The sequence below is a fragment of the Arvicanthis niloticus genome, chromosome 7 (genome assembly GCF_011762505.2).
Source record: "Arvicanthis niloticus isolate mArvNil1 chromosome 7, mArvNil1.pat.X, whole genome shotgun sequence".
NCBI classification, from domain to species: domain Eukaryota; kingdom Metazoa; phylum Chordata; class Mammalia; order Rodentia; family Muridae; genus Arvicanthis; species Arvicanthis niloticus.
The window spans coordinates 19370509-19392946 of record NC_047664.1 but is presented as its reverse complement, the minus strand read 5'-3'; the positions used below and the strand labels follow the sequence as shown (position 1 = coordinate 19392946).

General features: G+C 40.8%; 1 protein-coding gene across 4 annotated transcripts in view; it reads right to left on the bottom strand.

Moving 5' to 3' along the window:
* Positions 1-250: 250 nt before the first annotated feature.
* Sanbr (SANT and BTB domain regulator of CSR) overlaps positions 251-22438 on the bottom strand; it is a 53016-nt gene continuing 30828 nt past the window's right edge. For 3 of the 4 annotated variants that reach the window (XM_076938007.1, XM_076938006.1, XM_076938005.1), the window contains 11 exons: positions 20119-20261; positions 17278-17377; positions 14708-14740; positions 13362-13461; positions 10466-10557; positions 9103-9131; positions 8870-8943; positions 7695-7783; positions 3297-3388; positions 1930-2052; positions 251-1874 (listed from right to left, as the gene is read on the bottom strand). In XM_076938007.1, the coding sequence (XP_076794122.1) occupies positions 2016-2052; positions 3297-3388; positions 7695-7783; positions 8870-8943; positions 9103-9131; positions 10466-10557; positions 13362-13461; positions 14708-14740; positions 17278-17377; positions 20119-20261 (789 nt within the window). In that variant the 3' untranslated portion in view covers positions 251-1874; positions 1930-2015. Of the gene's footprint in view, positions 1875-1929; positions 2053-3296; positions 3389-7694; positions 7784-8869; positions 8944-9102; positions 9132-10465; positions 10558-13361; positions 13462-14707; positions 14741-17277; positions 17378-20118; positions 20262-22438 lie in introns of those variants that run through there. The other variant, XM_076938008.1, reaches the window with a different exon arrangement.

Below are 22438 nucleotides of genomic sequence, written 5' to 3'. Positions count from 1 at the left end.
GCTGAGCTATACGCCTGGTCCTCTCGAGTATTTCAGCCCTGAAATGCTTTGCTAAATGTTCTAAGACAGAATCTTGAATGTGGGATTTTCTTACCTTAGTTTCCAGAGTGATGGGGTGTGCTGCTACTTGCAAATAATAATCTTAAAACCTAAGGTTTTTACCCACTTTTCACAGCTGATTTTCCAGGGAAATATGTAGAATATAGAGCACTCCAGTTCTCAGACAGCAGAATGAGTCAGATCAAGGGACTTTCTCTGCAATTTTTGTCATTGCCATTTATTTCAATAAGTTTGAACTCATAATTAATGTAAGGATAACCTTAAAGTACTTGGCAGAAGAAATGCCTGTCCATGTATCACAGACAGATACAAAATGAAAAGCACATTCTGTGTAGAATCAGATTTCAATAAAGTCTGTTAACATCCATCAGTAAATCAGCCCCTCTGGGAAGAAGCAATGAGCACTTGATCATCTGTGAGAATCAAAAGAGCATATTCCCTTCCAATCACAGCGAGCACAGGCCGCTTACACATATAAATCCAAATCCTTCTAGCAGAGAATCCAGAAGCCACGAATAAGGCTGGTAACTCGTGGGACTTACACACTGCATATGAAGAAACACTTTCTTGAAAATAAATATGACATTAGCTATTTCCAAAATACCAGATAACTAAAAAGCATCTGTATACCAGAATAAAATTTCCAAATACACAGTAAAAACATAATTATCAAATAATTAAGAGCTTCATATAGCAACTAAAAGATACTAAAAATTGTAATTTCATTTTGTGTGAACTAGGTGTAAAATTTGAATTTTTCTCTTACAACTGCTGTTCTGTTACACGTCATCAAGGCTGATTCTCTGAATAATTTGAAGATATGAATCACAAAGCAAAGAAAAACTACACAAACAAACAGTGTGCATCTCATGGTTCTCAGAGACCTATAAACAATTTCCAAACACATAACTCAGTACATGCCTATAGTCTGGAACAAAATTCCCCTGAGTATGCTATCTACCTGGTTAGAAAGATTTAAAACATGATCTATAAAACTGTTTTATTTTCCGTGGACATATGAAATTTCCAGCCATCTTGTCTATCTGGGAACTTTAAGATATCTCTGAGTAACTAGCACTCATGCAGTGTGGAGACGTTGAAGCAGACCGAGAGAAAGGATGGTCTGAGAAGCCTGCATCTGACTTTGCCACATAACTGAAATGACTTTCTCCCTGAAACCCATCACACGCTGCTTTAAGAGATGCAGTGTCACTAGCTTCACAGAGGAGAGAGGCAAGGCCCAGATTTTAGGCTCATATGATTTACAGATAACCATGAAAAACTGAAAGAAACAGAAGTTGAATTAACATTGTACTTTCCATGTAATAATACTGAAAAGATTAACCCTTCTTGACCAACATGGTATTGAAATAACCTCACCTTAAAACTCTACTAACACAACTTTGAGATTTGTCACTCCTTAATACCCATACAAACTAAATTTAACATCACTGGACAGTTCATCATACAAAATTAATTTCTCAATGTTATGCCTAAGACTTAGTCCCCAAACATACAATGATCAGTGTCCATGCATAGTAATACTACCAGTCATGTACCCTTAATTTCTTAGGGTCTTACCAACTTAGATATTTGACAAGTTAGGCCTCTTCTTTGTCAAATAAATAAAGGGCAACAAATATTAGGAATCTTAACTAGGTCAAGTTTGCAATTATCTTCTACACAGCCTAGATTTATACAAAGAGAAATTTATATAAGAAAATTTATATATACAGTTAAAATTTTAACAAAACCTAACTATGTATTTGTGTGAGCATGATTTTTGTGGTCTGCAGGGATAACTAACAGAACACCTAGCAGTCACTGTAGCATGATTTTTGTGGTCTGCAGGGATAACTAATAGAACACCTAGCAGTCACTGTTTGAAGATCTTCAAGAAGTGAGCGTTTCAGATGTCCAGAGTGTGCGTTCGCTCTTTTTATATTTAGGGTGCTTTATGCAGGACGCCCTTGACCAAAACGACTTTTAGACCTAGGTTTTTTAAACAGAAAACAAAGTCAGACCTGCTTCTAGAACAACAGGATGTTGTTACTGCCTCAGTCTGTCTGTTTGACAACATCAACATTCAGTGAAACTTTGTGTTGCCTGCCACAAATCTTCTAAAACCCCTGGAGTGAGATGCAGTTTAGAATTAAGATTTTTTAAAAATAATTTTTTGGAAGAGATAATATAATATGTCCACTGCATACTGTAAGTCAGGAGCAGACCTGTAATAAATGAGTGGATGAACACAATGTTGCTTCAGGGAACAAGAGGACATTTAGAATATGAGAAGAGTAAAAAGCACAGAGATCATCACAGCAGTTCAAGAGGAACTGAGCACAGGTGTCTGAAAAGACTTCTGAGCTTTGTAGGGTTCAGAATTATGGGCGGGCACAGTAGCATCTCTCACACCTGTGCCCACATCTCTGTAACTTACATTCTAACAGAAAATTTGTGATAGCAAATGCCACAACACTTAACAGTTTAATTTTATTATGAGAAGTAAGATGCTATCATACTTAGGTTTCTGATAAAGAATAAGACATCCTATTGCCTTCTTTGTAAATGGGCTGAGCTCACCGGGTCTGTCAACCACTTGGGCATAATAAAGGTTTAGGAAAGGTGATTGTTCAAGAGACTTTAGAAAAAAATGCAAAGCCTACTTAAAATGTAGATGACCAGTGTTTTCTCTGGTCAATGATCACGTCCACAGCTTGAGAATATACTGCCCTCTTCTCTGCAACACACTCTGCCTATTTCTACACTAAGAGAGAGAGAGAACAGAGAGAGGAGATGTGGTGGGGATGAGAGAGAATAAACATGGAACAGGAAAGACTTTGGGATTTCCATAAACACTAACATACACAGTATGGCAGTGTCACCAATCGCACTAGTGAGTGGATAGCACTACTCAGTACTGCTGTCACTAGTGCAGTATCACTACTGTCGGGTGTGCTAGGAAAGCCCTGGGGAACCTCTAGGCTGTAATACAACCCGGCCAAGCTCATTTGTATCAGCTGACTCGAATGGGCTGGCCAAATAAACAGGAAACTTAAAAAATCCTAAGCCTTTTATGTTCATGAAAGTTTGTGCCCATGACCTTTTAAAAGCATCTTAAGTTAAAATCAGTTCTGACCTTAATGAAAAAAAGTGAACTCATACTCGTGTTTTTAGTGTTCACATGATTTACTCTGCAAAGCTAGAGGCATCCTGCTTGCTTCCTGCTGATTTACCTCTGGTTTTTGTCTGAGCTGTTTTGCCGGGCAGTGACAGGCACTGAGGCTTTGATTTGTGCTTCAAGCCTAGAATAAATACCTCCTGCAAACTGTAAAACAAAGAAGGAAAATTAAGTTACCGTCAAGGAAATAAAGTCTAACATATAACATGACATACTTCCAAATTCAGAAAATAATTTTAGTTTTGATCTATAAAACTTAGGCTTGTGATGTATTATACACAGTAAACTTACCATTTTAGTATATAGTTATGGTTTTTTGACAGATGTATACAATTGTATAACCTTCAGCAATGAACACACAGACCAGTCTTATCATACCTAAAAACATCCCCAGCCTGTCAGAGGCCAACCATCTAACATCCATCGGTGCTCGGCTGCTGTCTCTTCAGATGGCTTAGCATTTTCTACAACACAATGCACATGCAATTATACAGTAGGTGGCACTTTCAATCTTTTTCTTAACTTTGCATAATGTACAGATTTGCCCATGTTGGGATATATATGTGCATATGAGGTTTTACTGTGTGTGCTTGTGCTCCTGTGGAGGCTAGAGGAAGGTATTAGTCCTCTAGCATTGTCTCTAAAGTAGGGTCTCTCACTGAGCCGGGAACTTGAGTTATTTTGAGCCAGGCTGCAGCCAGCAAGCCCTGTTGCCTCCACTCTCCTGGGTGCTAAGTCCTAGGCTCTAACTCTAACGCTAACCCTAACCTTTTGTCTTGGGCTGGAATCTGAGCTTCAGTTCGCATGTTTCTTTTAGCCACTGTGTCATTTCTCTGACTCCACTCTTTATTTTTTAAAAATATGTGTAGTTTATTTGCTAAACCCCAAGTTCCCCTTTCCCCTTAGGGAGGGTCTTATGTAGACTAGGCTGATTTTGAAATTACCAAGTAGCCAAAAATGACCTTGAACTTGTGACCCTTCTGCCTCCACCTTTCCGAGTGCAGGAACTGTACTAGCACATCTGCTTTATGTAGTACTGGGAATCAAACACATGGCCTTTAGCATGTTGGGTGAGCCTTCTATAAATTGACTTATTCCCCTAGCATCTGAATACTCTTAAGCCTGAGGGTTCTTTGAAAGAAAAGTTTAGTGAGCTGTTATAGAAATTAGCGAAAAAAGAAAAGACAGGTCCTGGGGCACAGCCACATTATTATTAGTGAGGCTATAGAGAAGTTGGGTCAGTGCCCAGTGAAACCTGGAGATGAGAAGTGTTCGACTGAACACAGTTGAGCAAGTGTCCTTGTGGGATGGTGGGGCATCTTTAGTGTTATGGGGGGAGGCCTCAGGAGACAATGGGGGTGACTCTAGATGAGACCAGTAGGAGATATGGAGCCTGAAGTGGTCACCTCCTATAGCCAGGCAGGACTCCTAGTGGAGGGATAAGGACACCAATCCACCCACAAAACCTTCAACCCGAAATCTATCCAGCCTACAAGATATGCAGGGACAAAATGGAGCAGAGACTGAGGGAATGGCCAACCAATGGCTGGCTCAACTTGAGACCCATTCCATGTTCAAGAACCAATCCCCGACACTACTAATGATACTCTGTTATCATTGCAGACAGGAGCCTAGCATGGCTGTCCTCTGAGAGGCTCCCCCCAACAGCTGATCAAAAGTGATACAGGGGCCCACAGCCAAACATTAGATGGAGCTATAGAAGTCTTGTGGAAGAGCTGGGGGAAGGATTGAGAGACCCAAAGGGGACAGGGACTCCACAAGAAGACTAACAGAGTCAACTAACCTGGACCCTTGGGGGCTCCCATTGACTGAACCATCAACCAAAGAGCAAGCATGGGCTGGACCTAGGCTCCCTGCACATATGTAGCAGATGTGCAGCTTGGTCTTCATGCAGGTCCTCCAACAAGTAGAACGGGCTGTCACTGACTCTGTTGCCTGCCTGTGGATCCTGTTCCCCAACTAGTCTGACTTGTCTGTCCTCAGTAGGAGAAGATACACCCTGTCCTGCAGTGACTTGATGTGCAAGGGTGCCTCACCCTCTCAGAGGAGAAAAGGAGGGGAGAGGTGAGGGAGGGGCTGTGTGAGATGGGGGCTGGGAGGAGGTGGGGCCTGCGATCAGGATATAAAGTGAACAAACAAACAAACAAACAAACAGAAAAGTATTCAATTGTGGCTGTCATCCAACCACATCTTCCCGAGGGCTGAGACTATAGGCGTGCACGATGCACACTGTTTTGAGTTAAGCTTCCTCTATCTCTTTTCTAGCCCCTTTAGATCCAGGCAATCTCAGAATTTTCTTGTCACATTTACCAGGTAAAGGACATCATTTTGGGGTCTTTCTAGTTTTTCACAATTATGAATAATGCCACTATAAATGCACTGCATTTATGAGAAACTGTCACACTATTTTATACAATGGCCACTCCCTTTTGCTCTTGTACAAACTGTATAGCAGAATTCCATTTGCTTCACATCTTCACAAGCACCTTTTTCTAATGACAAACGATGCTCCATTTGTTCTACTTTTGCCCTTTCTTCAAGAGGCTCAGCTAATCTTTTGCCTTGTCTACACACTCATTATTATTTTAAATTATTTTATTATTTTGTATGTATGGGTATTTTGCCTGCATACCTGTGTGCCAGGTATGTAGTGCCCTTGGAAACAAGAAGAGGGCCTTGGCTCCTCTGGGACTGGACAGTCAGAAGGTTGTGAGCAGCCATGTGGGTGCTGGGAATTGAGCATGGGTCCGCGGGAACAGCAGCCAGTGCCTGTAGGTGCTGTGTCATCTCTCCAGCTTCTACTATTTTACTTTGAGACAGGGTCTAACATATCACCCTGGCTACCCTGGAACTTACTACATAGGTCAGGCAGGCCTGGAATTCACAGAAATCCACCTGCCTCTGTCTCCTGAATATTAGGATTAAAGGTGTGAGCCATCATGCCCAGCTTACCTATTTACTTTTATTGGATTATTTTATTATTGAGTTATTGAGCTTTTGGGGGATTATAACTTAATTACAACATTCTCCCTCTCCAGAAATTCTTTATCAGACAAATGTTTTGCATATAATTTATTACTATATATAAACTGTCTATTACTCTTTTCTCTTTTTCATTTGTGAGACAAGTGTCACTATATAGCTCTGGCTAGCCTATCACCTAGACCAGTTGTCTTTTAATTCTCTTTACAGTGGTTTTAAAGTAAAAATTTTTCATTTTGGTGAATTTTGATTATTCTTTTGTGGATCATGCTTTAGTACTGAAGCTAAGAAATTAAAAAGTTTTTTGCACAATTATTAGTAATGCACATGTGTATGTGTGCATTTATGTATACAAGTTTACAGGCCTTTTAACTAAGCAAGTTTTATCTAATTGAAGGTTACAGTTTGTTTTTCTTTGTAAATTTTATAGGTAACTGAGATTTTCTTTTAGGTCATCCCATTTATTTCATTTAACTTTTACTGTTGGGGATTTAAGTCAAGGCCTTGTGCATTCTGTACATGTGTTCTACCAATGGGCTACATCCCAATGAGGAAGTAAAAACCTACACAACAGAATTACGGCAGGAGTCACAGTGCATTTATAACACAGATGCTAATGATATAGAATGCCGATATAACATATAATCACTGACAGTAATTACTGAGGGAGTACGAGTAGAGTCCAGGTCTGACTTTTAGCAAGATAGCATTTATCTTAGCCCGACATCTAGGTAATATTATATAAAGGTGACCAAATCCAGCACTTTCCAGTCACTTGGCTAATAATAAACAGTTAGTCCACTCTTGGTGTGATATTTTACTTTAAGGACAATATGTTTATCATGTGTGATACAGAGAACCTATGGACCACAGATAATGGGAGGTGTCACAGAACTTGTATGTGAATTTTGACCCACTGGCATTGACTATAAAAATATCTAGGATATTCCTTTAACATCCTCTTAAAACATCTTTGTATTTTCTGTGCTAAAAATAAAACAAGGAAGGAACACTTTAAGTACAGTCTAATAGTTGTGGGTTTGAATGAAAATGTCCCCAACTGGCCCATAGGGAATGCGGCACTATAAGGAGATGTACCCTTGTTGGCGAAAGTGTGTCACTGGGGGTAGCTTTTGAAGTTTCAAGATGCCCAAGCCTGTGGCTCTGGATGTAGACCTCTCACCACCTCATCATGTCTGCCTGTGGGCCACCACACTTCCTACCACCATGCTCCCACCATGATGAGAGTGGACCAAACCTCTGTACTGTAAGCCTTCCCCAATTAAATGTTTTCCTTTATAAGATTTGCCATGGTTATGGTATCCCTAAACAACAATAGAAGCCCTAAGTAAGACAATAGTTAATTATTGTCTTATTCATATTTCATGATGAAATAAAACTAGGAAGAACAGATTTATATAAGTATAGCATACTGGTAAATAAGTCTTACTTCTTTTGATTCCTTTGCTTTGACTCGGTCCAGATCACCCAATCTCATTTTTATTAGATGCCCTGTAATTTCAGACATCCGCCGCTGATCTGAAGGTAAAAAATAGAACATTATTTTTCATGAGAATAACATAGTCCTCACTTTTTAAGAAAGACTGTAATCAACAAAAGTTTATGAAATTATCCTTTGCTATTTTTTCAAGTATATAATTCTATATATCTGTGAATAATTTAAGGTAGCATGTAGCAAATGGCCAATGTACAGACAGCTGTACTGCCTTTCAGAGTGCTGTAGGTGGTTTGAGTTTGTCTCCAACAGGATGGTGTGCTGTAAGGACATTGAGGGTGCTGGAACCTTTAAGGTCTGGGGCATGGTGGAAAGTGGTTAGCTCCTGGAGCCATTCAGTCCCAGAAGAAGTCAGTGTTGTGACTGTGTGCCCTTATTTAACTCCTGCTTGTCATGTGACTGTTCCCTCCTATTCATGCTCCTTAGGGTGCGTCTGCTATGCTGGGATATTGCAAAACTGTAAGCTTAATAAACTTGTTTTCTTTATAAAATACTCAGCTTTGAGTATTTTGTTGTAAGAACCCAAGGCTAAGACATAGCCTAAAACATATTTACTAATTTTTACAGTGAAATATGTAAGAAGCAAAGATCTAAGATCTAAGAGATCTTAAAGTGATAGATGCATAAATAACACATTACCCCCTGGATGGTCTGGTGATGAACTATGGAACCTTCAGAAAAATTCAGCATGCTTTAGAAAAGACAATTCTTGGGGCTAGAGACATGGTTTAATGGTTAAGAGCACAATTTCTTATTGAAGAGAGCTCAAGTTTGGTTCCCAGCACCCACATCAGGCCAGTATCAGGCAGTTTACAACTGCCTGTAAGTCCAGCCTCAGGAGAGCTGATACCCTCCTCTGGCTCTATAGTCCCTGCCTTCACCACCCCAACACATACACACTGTTATGGGACTGGCTTGTGTGTCACTCAGACACACCACCCCAACACATACACACTGTTATGGGACTGGCTTGTGTGTCACTCAGACACACCACCCCAACACATACACACCGTTATGGGACTGGCTTATGCATCCCTCAGACACACCACCCCAACACATACACACTGTTATGGGACTGGCTTGTGTGTCTCTCAGACAATGACATTTACCATCTTCTCTTTGTGCATCTTGGTTGAATCTCAAGGATCTAGTGGCATCCCATTTATTCTTCTGCATACTCACACTATTGGATAAATTGAACAAAAACAAGCATTGGTGCTGCTTTACTACACTTCCAACACAGACCCTGTATCAAAAAACACAAACCAAACCCACCACCACCACCACAAGCAAACAAAACCAAAGAATGGATTTCCAATTGGATCAAGGAATAAATACTCACACAAAAGGAGACACATCTCTAGACGTTGACTAAAAAAAAGAGAAGATAAATAACATTAACGTCTAATTAGAGTATATTTATTAATCAGCATCCTATTTAGTTATAAGAACAATGTACATTTATTAAGTCAGGACATTATTCCAAGAACATCTAGAACTGTTATTTCATTTAAACATTGCAGCACCAGCTAGGAGTGGTGGTGTCTATGTTATCCCAGCAGAGGAAGGCAGTGCTCCATGAGATGAAGGCCAGCCTGGTCTACATAGTAAGTTTCAGGCAAGACGACTCCATTTAAACAAACAAACAAACAAACAAACAAACAAAGTCTTTCAGCAAAAAAGATCTATAATAGTGAAACAACCTTTTTAACTTCAGAGAAGTCAAAAAACTTGATCAAAGAGAAAAAAATAAGATTTTGAGTGTTTATCTGTTGAATTTATGCTAAGTTTATGCAATATGTAATATAATCTTAGTAAAGATTACATTAATAAGCTTAATAACAAGCTTATATATAATATATTAAGCTTATACAATCTCAAAAATTAATCTATTCATATATCTGTAGTACTTAACTAAGATAAATGTGCAACCCATCCAATGTAACTGTGGGTCTTATCTTTTTATTTAATTTTATTTTTATTTAATTTTATGTATATTGGTGTTCTGCCTCCATGTATGTCTGTGTGAGGGCGTTGGGTCCCCTGGAACTGGAATTATAGACAGCTGTGAGCTGTCATGTGGGTGTTGGAAATTGAACCTGGGTCCTTTGGAATAGCAGCCAGTATAACTGTTGCGCCATCTCTCCAGTCCCATGTAGATCTTATCTTAGGACTAGCCTTTGATACATTTTGGAACTCAGGGATTCTCTTCAGTCACTTGCAGCTACTACTGTTCTATCAGTTCTGACAATTTATCTCTTCTATGGCACAAGAAAATAAAACTGAATTTTATAGGTAATAAAATAGAATTAACTTCAATTTTAAAAGTCTCTTCACTTTTTACAAATATGTACTACTGGTTAAAATGTTAAAGGTTAAATAGCACAATAATGCAAAGTGTCTGTAAAAGTCCTTTCCACACCAAGTTCTCGGCAACAATCAGTCTTACCAATGGCCTGTGCAGCTCTACACAGTATCCACAGTCATGCACGAGGAAGGAAGTCCATGTGTCTCATTACATGGAGGATGGTGTATCATGCCTATTCTGTTTCACACCTTCCTTTTCTAAAGGTCCTGTATCTTCTAGAGTCTCATCCACTAACAATGCTAGCATCCACTGTGTTATTCATTATTCTATTTGCATTTGTCTTGGCTATACTTGCTTCTTTACTTCTTAAAAGGACTTTAAAAAATCATACAGTCACCTTCTCCAGTGTCTTCTCTTTCTTTTGAGAACAGGGTGAGGACAGTTGTTTTTTTGGTGGCTTAGTAAATTTCTTTGGCTTCTCCTTTTTCCCTGATAAACAAAGGACAATATTAGGAACAAGAGACCCACACCCTGCCAATGCCATTGCTACTTCTCAATAAAACAGACACTTAGCCAATTCTATTTCTAAGAAGAGAGAGGAGGAGGAGGAGAAGTATGTCTACACAAATCCCACATGCACAGGAAGTCAGACTGAAGCTGCTGCAGAAGGATCATTCTAACCATTTCTCTTCTTTGTACCTGATGAAAAGCTTTGGGGAATGAGGGGGAAATAAGCCCACAGCTTTGTATGCTAGCTCAAAATGTCAGGGAAAACAACATATTTATTTATTTAATTTGACAGTGGAATCAACTTCTTAGGAAAAGAATGTAATTTGAGAGTAAGGGACAGAGCAACAATATACACACAAAAACTTTAAAATGAATTTTGTTCAGGAAGGAGGCATGGCAGGAATGGTTTGGGAAGCAGGCTGAGACAAATTATATTCTGAAATGTGGCCTTCTGAAGTCAATATCCTGAGTCTATTCTGGCCAAGAGAGAGGTGGAATCTGGAGGGGAAGGGACAACACTCTAAAAACAAAGTATAAAAGTAAGAAGAATGTACTGGGTGACTCTCCTGAACAGTCCCTGTGTACTACTTCCACCTTTTGCTCGTGTCACTACTGCACATGGGAAACTATAAGATATGATGCACATATAATGAGCCTGAGGGCACCACAGTAAGAATAGGCAAGATAATAATAGACCAAGAGTTATGCATTGTCTAGAAGACATAACAGGACATATGTTGATAGTATGATACAGGACATGGAAATGCCTTCTAAGTTAATTGATCGGAAAGTACTGGGAAATAATCAAAGTTAGGCACAGAGTTCGGCAATTCCTACCTGAGAACTTTGGGAGGTAAGAACTGTGAATGTTGGGTCCTCTTGTCTAAAGATACTTCCCACAGGGAAGAACCAACCTGGACCAACCCAGGTACAAAGTGACACAGTCCGAAGCAATGAATAAGCTGCCAATATAAGGGAATATGACATAACTCTAAATACTTACCTGAGTGATAAACCCTCAACCTAGACCCTCAACCTAGAACTGACCTTAATACCTGCATGTAATTAAAATGATATAAAAGCAAAATGGAGGAAGGGGGATAGGATAGGGGATTCTAGGGAGGGGGAATGGGGAAAGGGGATGACATCTGGAATGTAAATAAATAAAATATCCAATTAAAAAAAGGAAAAAAAGACTTGCCCTCATCCTTCTCCAGAAGAGAAGCAACACAAGAAGGACACCTGCTGCAGAGCCCAAATTCCTACTTCATGGATGTGACATGCTCAGGATGCTGAAATCTCCCTCATCTTTACCCATGCACAACACCAGTCTTGTGAGCGGCTGCCCCTCTGATCTACCAGCCCACATGGGAAGTGACTAACAGGAGGAAGAAGCCCTGAAAGCAGCCTAACTCAGAGCAGTGGGAACTGTCCTAATAGACTCATTTTGTGTTTATAAAACCAACCAACCAACCAACCAACCAACCAACCACAAACAAACAAAAACCAACTCAGTCCTGAGTAATTATAGAGAAGGAAAGACTGTGATACAAATGTAAAACAAATGATAGAGAAACATATGACATACAAACCTGGGTCTTTGAAATTGTTAGTAATAAAACTCTAACCAAGGAAAGAAGACAAATTACTAATACCACAACCAGAGAAGCTAGCATTAGATGTCCTTCAGATGCCACAGGAAGAGCAACTTTATGCCAATGAATTAGGCAAGATACAATTTCTTCAACAATATGCATTAATAAAGCACATAAAAAATTGAAAACTTGAACAACACTGCTATAAAGAAATCAAATTCATAACTTAAAACTATGTAGAAAATTCCAGGGCCAAACAGCTTCACTGCTGAATTTCATCATGACATATGAGAGAAAATCTGAAGCATGCTATTATGGAAAAGAGCCATCTGGGCTGGGTCGCTGCTCAGTGGTAAGCACTGCTCAGGAGCCTGAGACCTCGATGTCAGTCCCTAAACCCATCTCCTACCTCTACCAAAAAAGTAAACAATACGCTTTTTCATTTAGGAAGTTATGACTATGTGACATCAAAACTCAAAAAAAGATTCCTAAGAGTGCTAGAAATATTCCAATGGACATCAACAAAAAATTCTTAATAATTTATTAGCATATCAAATGGTATAAAACATAAACATAATATCTCTTTAACAAATGGAGTTTAACACTTGAAAAGTTAATCAGTATTAGACTGATATTATAAAGGAAAAAAATCTGTGTGATCTTAAAGTAAAAAAACCATTTGCTACAACATTCATTCACTAAGAAAACCTAGCAATGCAGAACTAGATATGATCTTTCTTAAATGAGAAATGTATTCATAGAAACCACTAGTTAGTGTTAAAATTTAGTGGCTAAAGACCAGAAGTTATAAGCCACTCAATGTGGGTATTGAGGCTCAAACGTGGGTCTTCTGGAAGAGCAGCAAGCTTTGTTAACTGCTCGACCATCTCCTCCCACTGCCCTCAGAGTAAAGACTATGCACACAGAGCATCAGGGTTTACTTATTTTCTCTGTATTTGTGTGAGCATGTGAGCACCGTGGCACACATGCACTTGTCAGAAGAGTTGGTTCTGTCTACCATGTGGGTGCTTAGCAGCAAGTGCTAGATGAGCCAGCAGGCCAGCCTGGGTCAGGGATAGAAATGGATCTTCCTTTCCATTCCCTTTGTTGTGTAACACAAGACATATAAATTCCCCATGTTTGCATTAAAAGATAACTCTCCATGCAGTGAGGGTTGATTTTAATTACTTTGTTTCTTGGAAATTTCTTCTTCATCACCGACTTCATCTTCAGTGACCTCGGACCCGGTGGTGTACTCTTCCTCTTCTGAGAACAATGACTGCTGTTTCTAAGTGTAGAGAAAGACTCATCTCTTACAAATTTTACATTACTGTCACACACAGACTCCTAAGAACACATAAGAACTAATAAAGTGGAGCTGGAGACATGGTTCAGCAGTTACGCATGTGCACTACTCTCCTGAAGGACACGGGTGAATTCCCAGCATTCAGTCAGGTACCTCAGTCACAACCACCCATAACCTGAGCTCCACAGTATCCAAGGCCTCTGGCCTCTGTGGACACTCAGACATGCATGTGCACAGACACACAGACAAAGAAAAATTATACTTAAAAATGGACTAATAAAATACTGAGTATGGTAATATCAACGCTTGGGAGGCCAAAACAGAAGTATGGTAAACTTGAGGCTAGCCTCTTCTATACACTGGAGAAGATGCCTCAAAAAGTGAACAAACATACACAAGCAGTTCTATATGGCAGTGATCCCAGCACTGGGAAGGTAGAGGCAGGAGAATCAAGAGTTCAGAGTCATTCTCAGTTACATATAAATGTCAGGCCAACCTGAGCAACATGGAATTGTTTGAGAAGCCAAACAACAAAACAAAACAAAACAAAACAAAACAAAACAAAACAAAACGCCTCCTAAAGGAACTTATTATGGACTCGAATGTGATTTAGTCACATTTATATGCTTGATTACTTAGTATGTGGACATAGGTGAGAAAAGCCCAGAGAAAACTTCCAGGAGTCCCTTCTCTCCTCCACTTTATGGGTTCCAGGGATTACACTCAGGTCTTCAGGCTTGGGGGAAAGCGCCCTTAACTGCTGTGTCATCTCACAGCCCCTAAAGTGACTTAACAGCAACTTTTAAAAGTCTTTAAGCCAGGGCCTAGGTCTATGGTTCAGTGAGTAAGACCATTTGCTGCTCTTGCAAAAGGCCTACAGTTCATCCATGTTCCAGGACTCAGGGCAGGTGGGTCTCAATGGCTGGCAACTCCAGCGTCAGGGCATCCTGACACTGGTGGCACACATTCATCTTTTTCTTTAAGTCTTTTAACCAGAATCTTGCCTCAGCCTTTCAAACTGTGGGACTACAGGCCTGAGTCATCACACCAGGGTGTATGTTTTTCTTAAATAATCTATGGCATTGTCTTCATAAGTGCAAAACTGGAAAGGCTGACAAGAAGACAAACATTTAACTACTGTTTATAAAATAAGATGCTAAGATTTCATTATCAAACTTCAATGAACAAGCAATAAGTCCACAGAAATTGAATCCAGTGGCCCACTTACCAATTGCAGAGTCCAGTTCTTCAGTGACAAGAACTACAAGGCATAAAACAATAGGTTAACAATCCTGCACGGCAGCTCCATATTTTCACATGGTTACAAGCTACATTTTCAAGTTTAACTAACTTAAAACTTAGGCTGAAAATGATATCTTAGTCTAATATGCCAGTCTTTAAAATCCCTGCCTAAAATAGGAAAACAAATACCAACGGCAGTGAGCCTATAGAAAAAGAAGCCCGCATTCACTGCTGGCAGGAGCTCACAATTGTGCAGCCACTGTGGGACTCAGGTTCCTCAACAAACTGAAACTAGAACTGCCACATGACCCAGCAGAGGCACGCTGTGTTTACACCCAACCAGCTCCAACTCAACACATCACAAGAGAGTCACATATTCATGCTTATTGTTATACTATTCACAAAAGTCAGGAAATAGATCCAGGCTAGATATATTTCAACAAATGACTGGACAAATAACATAAGGTATATGTTATATAACATACACATAACATATAACATACACATAGAATTGTATGGAGCCTCAGGGGAAATGGCATCTGCAGGAAAATGGACGGGACTGTAAATCACTATGCTAAGTGAAATAAAGCAAGCTTAGAAAGACAAATATTACATCTTTTATTGTATATGTAGAACCTAGACTTCAAATTATACATATGTGTATGTGTATAAATATGTATAATGAATGTATTACATGGGTGTTTGTCTGTCATGAAACAGGAAATGGCAGCGCATGTTGTCTTCCTGAAAGACATTCTGCTTTTCCTGCACCTCTAATCTGGACCTGGGCTGTGTGCTCTTACATTAGTGTGTGAAATCTCTCATTTTTGCCCTCTGTCTACTGCTTCCCACTCTATCTCCTCACTGTCTCCCCTTTCAAGGTCTCTCTTCTCTTTTCTTCTTACCCTCTCCCTTCCTTCTGCTCTCTCCTATCTCGTCACTCTGTTCTCTTTATGCTTTCTCTCCTTCTCTTTTTCTGCTGTTCCCTCTCTACCTCACCTCTCATCTTTCTGTTCTCTCCCTCTCTCTGCTTGTTTTCTCTTCATCTCTGTTCTTTCTCCATCTTCTCAGACCTCTGTCTCTCCTACCATGCTTTCCTCCCTGTTCTCTCTCCTTTCCATTTGTTTTCTCTCTCCGTCTCTCCCCTACTCTTTGCTCTCCTCTTGTCTCTTTCCTGTCTTCCACCTTTCTCACACTCCATCCCCCCCCCCCCAAGGTCTCTCTCCACTCCACTCTCATCTTCAGCTCACTTCTTTCTCTGACTCTCTCTTTCTCCTGCCCTGGGACCAGCAGGAATGCATCTCGCTGAGAACAATCACGCTCCTCTAGTGCTCTCTGATACCTGTGTATGAAATGGAGGACCTGCTTCTCCCCTTCTAGGTGTCCCCCCATCTCCCCTCACTTCCTATGTCTTCTCATTCTTTCTCTCTCCTGTTTTCTGTCTTTTGTCTCTCACTCTTTCTCTCTCTTCTCTCCCTCCAAGTCTGTCTCTTATTCTCCCTCTGCCAGACTGAGTGTTGAAAATGGACCTCACCTAAGGGCAATCCTGTCCTTCATCAGATATGACTGGGAAGCTGTTTCTGTGCTTACCGTAGTAAGCCTACACCTCTCTTGTTCTCTCCTGCTCTTTCTCCTCCTTTGTTCTCTCTTCTATCTGTGTCTCCTCTCTCCTCTCACTCTCTCTCCTCAGGCTCTCTTTCTCTTCTTTCTCCATTAGTTCACTTCTCTCTCCCTCTCCCCTCCTGCCTCACCGAGAATGCATCTTCTGAGAAATGCCCTGCTTTCCCTGTGCTCTTCCATTAGGTATAAGATAGTGGGTGAGCCTCTTTCCCTTTCCTTCTCTCCTGCCTCCATTTTTATCTCAGCTGTTCCTGTCCTTCTCTCCTCTCTTTGGTTTCCCTCCTTTCTCTTTCTTTCTCACAGTCTCTTGTCTTCTCTCTCCTCCTCCTTCCTCCAACATGGCTCCTCTTTCTTACCTGTATTCTCTATCCCTGCAACACCGTCATGCTGGCATTTATTATAAATTATATAGTGCACCTGCGATTCCTAAATTACTGCTCATTGTCTAATACTTGTGTAGCTGTCAGAATTCTTCTTTCTCATGTAAATCCTACCTCCTCCATCGAAGGCAGTGTTAACTGATGCCCTGTGCCTGTGTAACAAAAAGCAACTCAATCAAAAGGAATCAAAATTGTTCTGCTCACCCTTAACTTTTTTCAATTTTGAAGCTTTTGAAAAATGAAACACATTTCATACCAAAATATTATAGAACAAGAAGGGAACAAAGTGTGCAGTTACATTTTCTTCATGTCTCAATTTATTATTTGTCCATAATAGAAAGCCTGAAGGGTTTTTTATATAAAACTTTGTCCGTTATCATATCAATTCATTAAAATCATATATTACTTATCACTCTTTACAGTTTTCTTCATTCAGCATACTACTGTATTATGACTGGATAATCAGTTCAATTTTAACTTAAACATACTCGGTGCCTGTCAAAGGTAAAATGTCATCACTAGTTTCATATATACATTAAATTGAAAAGTTACTCACAGCATTGAGCTCCCCAGTTTTGGAGCCCCATGGTGTATTTGGTTCCAGTAAAATTTCATATTCCAGGCCCTTCTCATCACAGGAGCCAAGCCCAGGATCACTTAAATGAAGACATTTTTACAAAGAGATATTCAATTTCTTAACAATTTACAGGACTGGCTAGAGCACTTGCTACTCTTGTGGAGAAACCTGGCTTGGTTCCTAGCGCCCACACCAGGCCTCACAGTCACCAGGGAAATGCACAAACAGTGCTCGTACACATGCCGACTACTTTGTTATTGCAAATATTTCTTATAGTTTTGTTTTTTGTTTGTTTGGTTTGTTGTTTTGAGACAGGGTTTCTCTGTGCAGCCCTGGAACATTTGCTCTGTAGACCAGGCTGTCCCCAAACTCTGAGATTAGTTGCCTCTGCCTCTTCCTCTAATATTGCTCTTATCTCCTCCTATGGCTGGCAGCATTCATGCCTTTAATGTTTAGTAATTACTTACTCTGGCAGATCATCCCATAAGGGGCACACTGCTACATTAGAAAAACCCAGTCTACGAGGTGGTTGGTAGAAACAAGGTTGGTGTACTGGTCTCACTCTCTGAAGCCCCTTTAGAGTCCTCTAGCCCAAATGACAGCTTGTTGCAGGTATAAACCACCAAAATGACTGCAAATCTGAATTTAAGAGTTCCAAGTTACAATCAAGTATTTAACAAGTTCTTGGCACCTGGATAGCTCACTGGTGAAAGGCTTGTTTAGCATGCTTGAGGCCTGAGGTCTAATCCCCCTGGATGATGGTGTGAGACTAGGTTGGGGTGAGGGTGAGGTTAAGAAAAGTGGGGAAAGAACTCAAATTTTTCAAAAATTGATCTCAACATTTTTAGTTTCTAAGTTCTTTTTGTTAAGTTTTTTTCACATGTTGGACTTTCTGTATTTTTCTATTTTATTTGTCAGATAAATCCGTTTGTTTTTGGTGTAAAGCATACTAATTTCAGTGAAACTTTCCCTTCCACCCTCATCCCCTGTGCTGATACTTTTAATGTCAACTTAATACAAGCTAAAGTCATCTGAGAGGAAGGAACCTCAATTAAAAAAAAAAAAAAAGCCTCTATGGTAACTCAGACCCAAATGGACATGCATGGTATGTACTCACAAATAAGTAGATATTAGCCAAAAAAAAAAAAAAAAAAAAAAAAAAAAAAAAAAAAAAAAAAAAAAGTACAGAATACCCAAAATACAGTCCACAGAACTCAAAAAGGTCAACCAGCTGAAGGGCCCAAGTGAGGACGCCTCAGTCCCAGTTGGGAGGGAGAAGAAAGCAATCGCAAGGGGAGGGAGGGAGGGAAGAACCTGGGAGAGAATGGGATGGGGAGTAGGAGGGGGAAGAAGGGAACCTGATCTGGTATTGGGTGGGGGAAAAGGACTGAAGCCCTGAGGGCCAGCAGAAAGAATGGAAACAGGCAACCTCAAGAGGTAGGAGTTTGGGGGACCCTCCAGAATGCACCAGAGACCTGGGAGGTCAGAGACTCTCAGGACTCAAAGAGAGGGACCCTAGATGAAATGCCCTACAACAGGGAGAGAGAACTTGTAGAGCCCACCTCCAGCAGAAAGACAGAGCCAAGTGAGGGATGGGGTTGCCATCCCACAGTTAAAACTGTGACCCATAATTTTTCCTGTCTGAAAGAACTGCAGGGATGGAAATGGAGAGGAGCCTGAGGAAAAGATGGTCCAGTGACAGGCCCAAGGTGGGATCCATCTCAAGGGGAGGTCCCAAGGCCTGACACTATTACTGAGGCTATGGGGTGCTCACAAAAAGGGACCTATCATGACTGCCCTTCAAAAGACCCAACAAGCAGCTGAAAGAGTCAGATGCAGATATTTTTACCCAACCAATAGACAGAAGCTTCTGACCCCTGTGGTTGAATTAGGGAAAAGCTGAAAGAAGCTGAGGAGGAGGGTGACCCTGTAGGAGGACCAGCAGTCTCAATTAACCTGGACCCTGGAATCTCTCAGACACTGGACCACCAACCAGGCAGCATAAACTAGCTGATATGAGACCCCCAACACATATACAGCAGAGGACTGCTGGGTCTGGGTTCAGTCAGAGAAGATACTCCCAACCCTCAAGAGACTGGAGGCCCCAGAGAGCTTAGAGGTCTGGTGGGGTGGAGGGATGGGGGATGGGGACATCCTCATGGAGACAGGGGCGCAGGGAGGAGGTATGAGTTGTGGAACAGCTGGAGGGTGAATCAGGAGGGAAATAAAATCTGGAGTGTTAAAAAAAAAAGAAGAAAGATTAAATAAAAAGGAATAAAAAAATGCCTCTATAAGATCAGGCTGCAGCCAAGCCCTTAGGGCATTTTCATTAGTGATTGATGGTGGAGGGCCCAGTCCACTGTGTGTGGAGCCATCCCTGACCTTGTGGTCCTGGGTTCTGTAAGAAAGCAGGCTGAGCAAGCCATGAAGAACAAGCCAGTAAGCAGCGCTCCTTCACAGCCTCTGCATCAGCTTCTGCCTGCAGGTTCCTGCCCTGGCTTCCTTCAGTGATGGACTACAATGTGGAAGTGTAAGCCAAACAAATAAACAAACCCTTTCTGCCCCAACTTATTTTTGGTCATGTTGTTTCATCACAGCACTAGAAACCCTAATTAATGCTGGGATCAAACCAGATCCTTGTACATGACAAACAGCTGTTGTACCACCACAAGCTATATCCCGAGCCCTTCAGTTCAGCGCTCTGAAATCGTAAGTAACTCTGAGGACTGCCAATATTGATATGGGAAAACACTTGGAGACAGTGGATCATGAAATGAAAACCACTGAATAAAGCAGAAAAATAGTGGTTTTTTTCCTCACCTAACTGAATCTTTTAAAAAAGGTACAACAATGACATCTTTGTGCTTGTGCAGATCATCCAGTATTCTAGCAGTTGGACAAGAAAGCAAATCATTTTCTCCTTGATCGTGAAGAAGAACCATGTGATCTCTCACTTTACAGCCCTGTTAGACATAAGAAACACTGTTAGAGGTAGGTTCATTATAAAAACAATCTTTTAAGTGATGCAGTGGTCAGCCATAAATGGGACTATTAATATGTCACATACACACCAAAGCTCAGGGAACAGTATAGACAAGGAGGGAGAAATGTAACACAGGGAGAAGAAGTACTGTGAGGTGCTGTTTTGGACATGGCATGAATACTACACTCAGGAACTCACAGTTGATGTGGTTACCTGTGTGTGGTGTTGAATAAGAATGGCCCTCATAGGTTCATATGTCTGAATGTTTAGTCATCAGGAAATGGCATTACTTGGGAGGGATTAGGAAGTGTGGTCTTGTTAAAGAAAGCGTGTCATTAAAGTGGGCTTTGAGGTTTCAAAAGTCCAAGCCAGGCCCAGTCTGTCTGTCTCTGTCTCTGTCTCTCCCTGCTGCCTACAGATCCAGATGCAGAACTCTCAGCTCCTTTTCCAGCACCATGTTCCTGCTATGATGACAATGGACTAAATCTCTGAAACTATAAGCAAGCTCAGTGAAATGCTTTCCTTTATAAGAGTTGCCTTGGTCACGGTGTCTCTTCACAGCAGTAGACACTGACAAAGACACTTTGTAAGAGTAAGCCAACCTAAATTGTGGCACATACTGGGTAGATGATCTCAGACTCCACCCCTTATATAAGAGCTACTAGTTAATAATTCCTAGGGGAAGGGGAATCACTCATCTTGGAGGACATGGCCACTGGTAGGAGTTCCATGCGCCACTGGGTGACCATACACTCATGCACATATGGAGAGTACTAACTGAACTGAGAGCTTTATCCAAAAATGGAAGAAAAAAAAACCATGAACTTAGGAGGAGAACATGTTGAGGGCATATGAGGAGAGCTGAAGGGAGAAATGAGGGTTGATATGAACATATTTCATACCTATATTGAATTCTTAAGAATAAAAACATTTACAGATCATATTTATCTCTTTTCACTCAACATATTTTACACTTTTTCCTAAAGAAAAACATACAGAAAAGAAGTTGAAACATAAGTATGCATCTGAACAAATACCTGAGATGATCACCATTCACATTAAGAAACAACATTGGCCAGACAGAGGCAGGCAGATCTCTGTCAGTTTAAGGCCACCCTGGACTACAGAGCCAATTCCAGGACAGCCAGGGCTACATGGAGAAACCCTGTCTCAAAACAAAAACAAAAACAACCCCACCAGAACTGTGGGGGTCTAGATATATGGCTGGGTGGTTAAGGTATGTGTACTGTTCTGGCAGAATGTCTTAGGATTTCACTGCTGTCAAGAAACACCATGACCATGGCAACTCTTACAAATGACAAGATTTAACTGGGGCTGCCCCTCCCAGGTGTAGCAGATGGGACTGAGTTTGCTTTAATGCTCATTACAACTGGCTATTGTTACTTGTTTATATGCCTCTGTTTTTGCTATATGCAGCTGGTCCTTGTGATTAGGTACAATTTGAACTCATGAGAACTTTACTCAGGTAGCCTTTCTTAACTTTCACAATATAAATTATCTGATGATTTAAATAAAACTTGGCTACTGCATGAGACTAGTCTGCCTCACTTTTAGGCTTCACTTTCCCAGGCCCAACCATCTCTAGAACAGAAAACATATGCTCTCCTCTAAGATTCAGGGAGCATCAAGAAAGAGGAGACAGTAAGAATATAAGAGCTGGATGATACTGAGGGAAGACCATCAACTCTGTCTTGGGTCTGACACCACGGTACTCATGAACTCACAACAGCTATGCTTGCCGGATAGGGCTGGCACAGAACTAAATTTGTAGTAAATATTCAGTCACAGATGGGAAAGGACTAAGGGGCCTGACCCTACGCAGAGGAGCTAAGGGCAGTTGAGAGCTGCTGGAGAAGAGGAGATCATCGCCGTTAGTGATGTAGACATCCGTGAGTTATCCATGCTCCAGTATATAGTTTCAAAACAAAGCTGTGTGAGAGAGGCTGGTTAAATCTAGTGTGTCACGACAAAAACCAATACAACACAGAAAAACATGAAAGTGTGAAGCAGGAAGCGTGGGAGACAGGACAGACAGGAGAAGGTAGAGTGGGGGGAGGAAATGAGTGGATCTAGATTTTACACATGTGTGAAATCAGAGCGATTAAAACAAAAGACTGGAAAGCAAACTGTTAACAA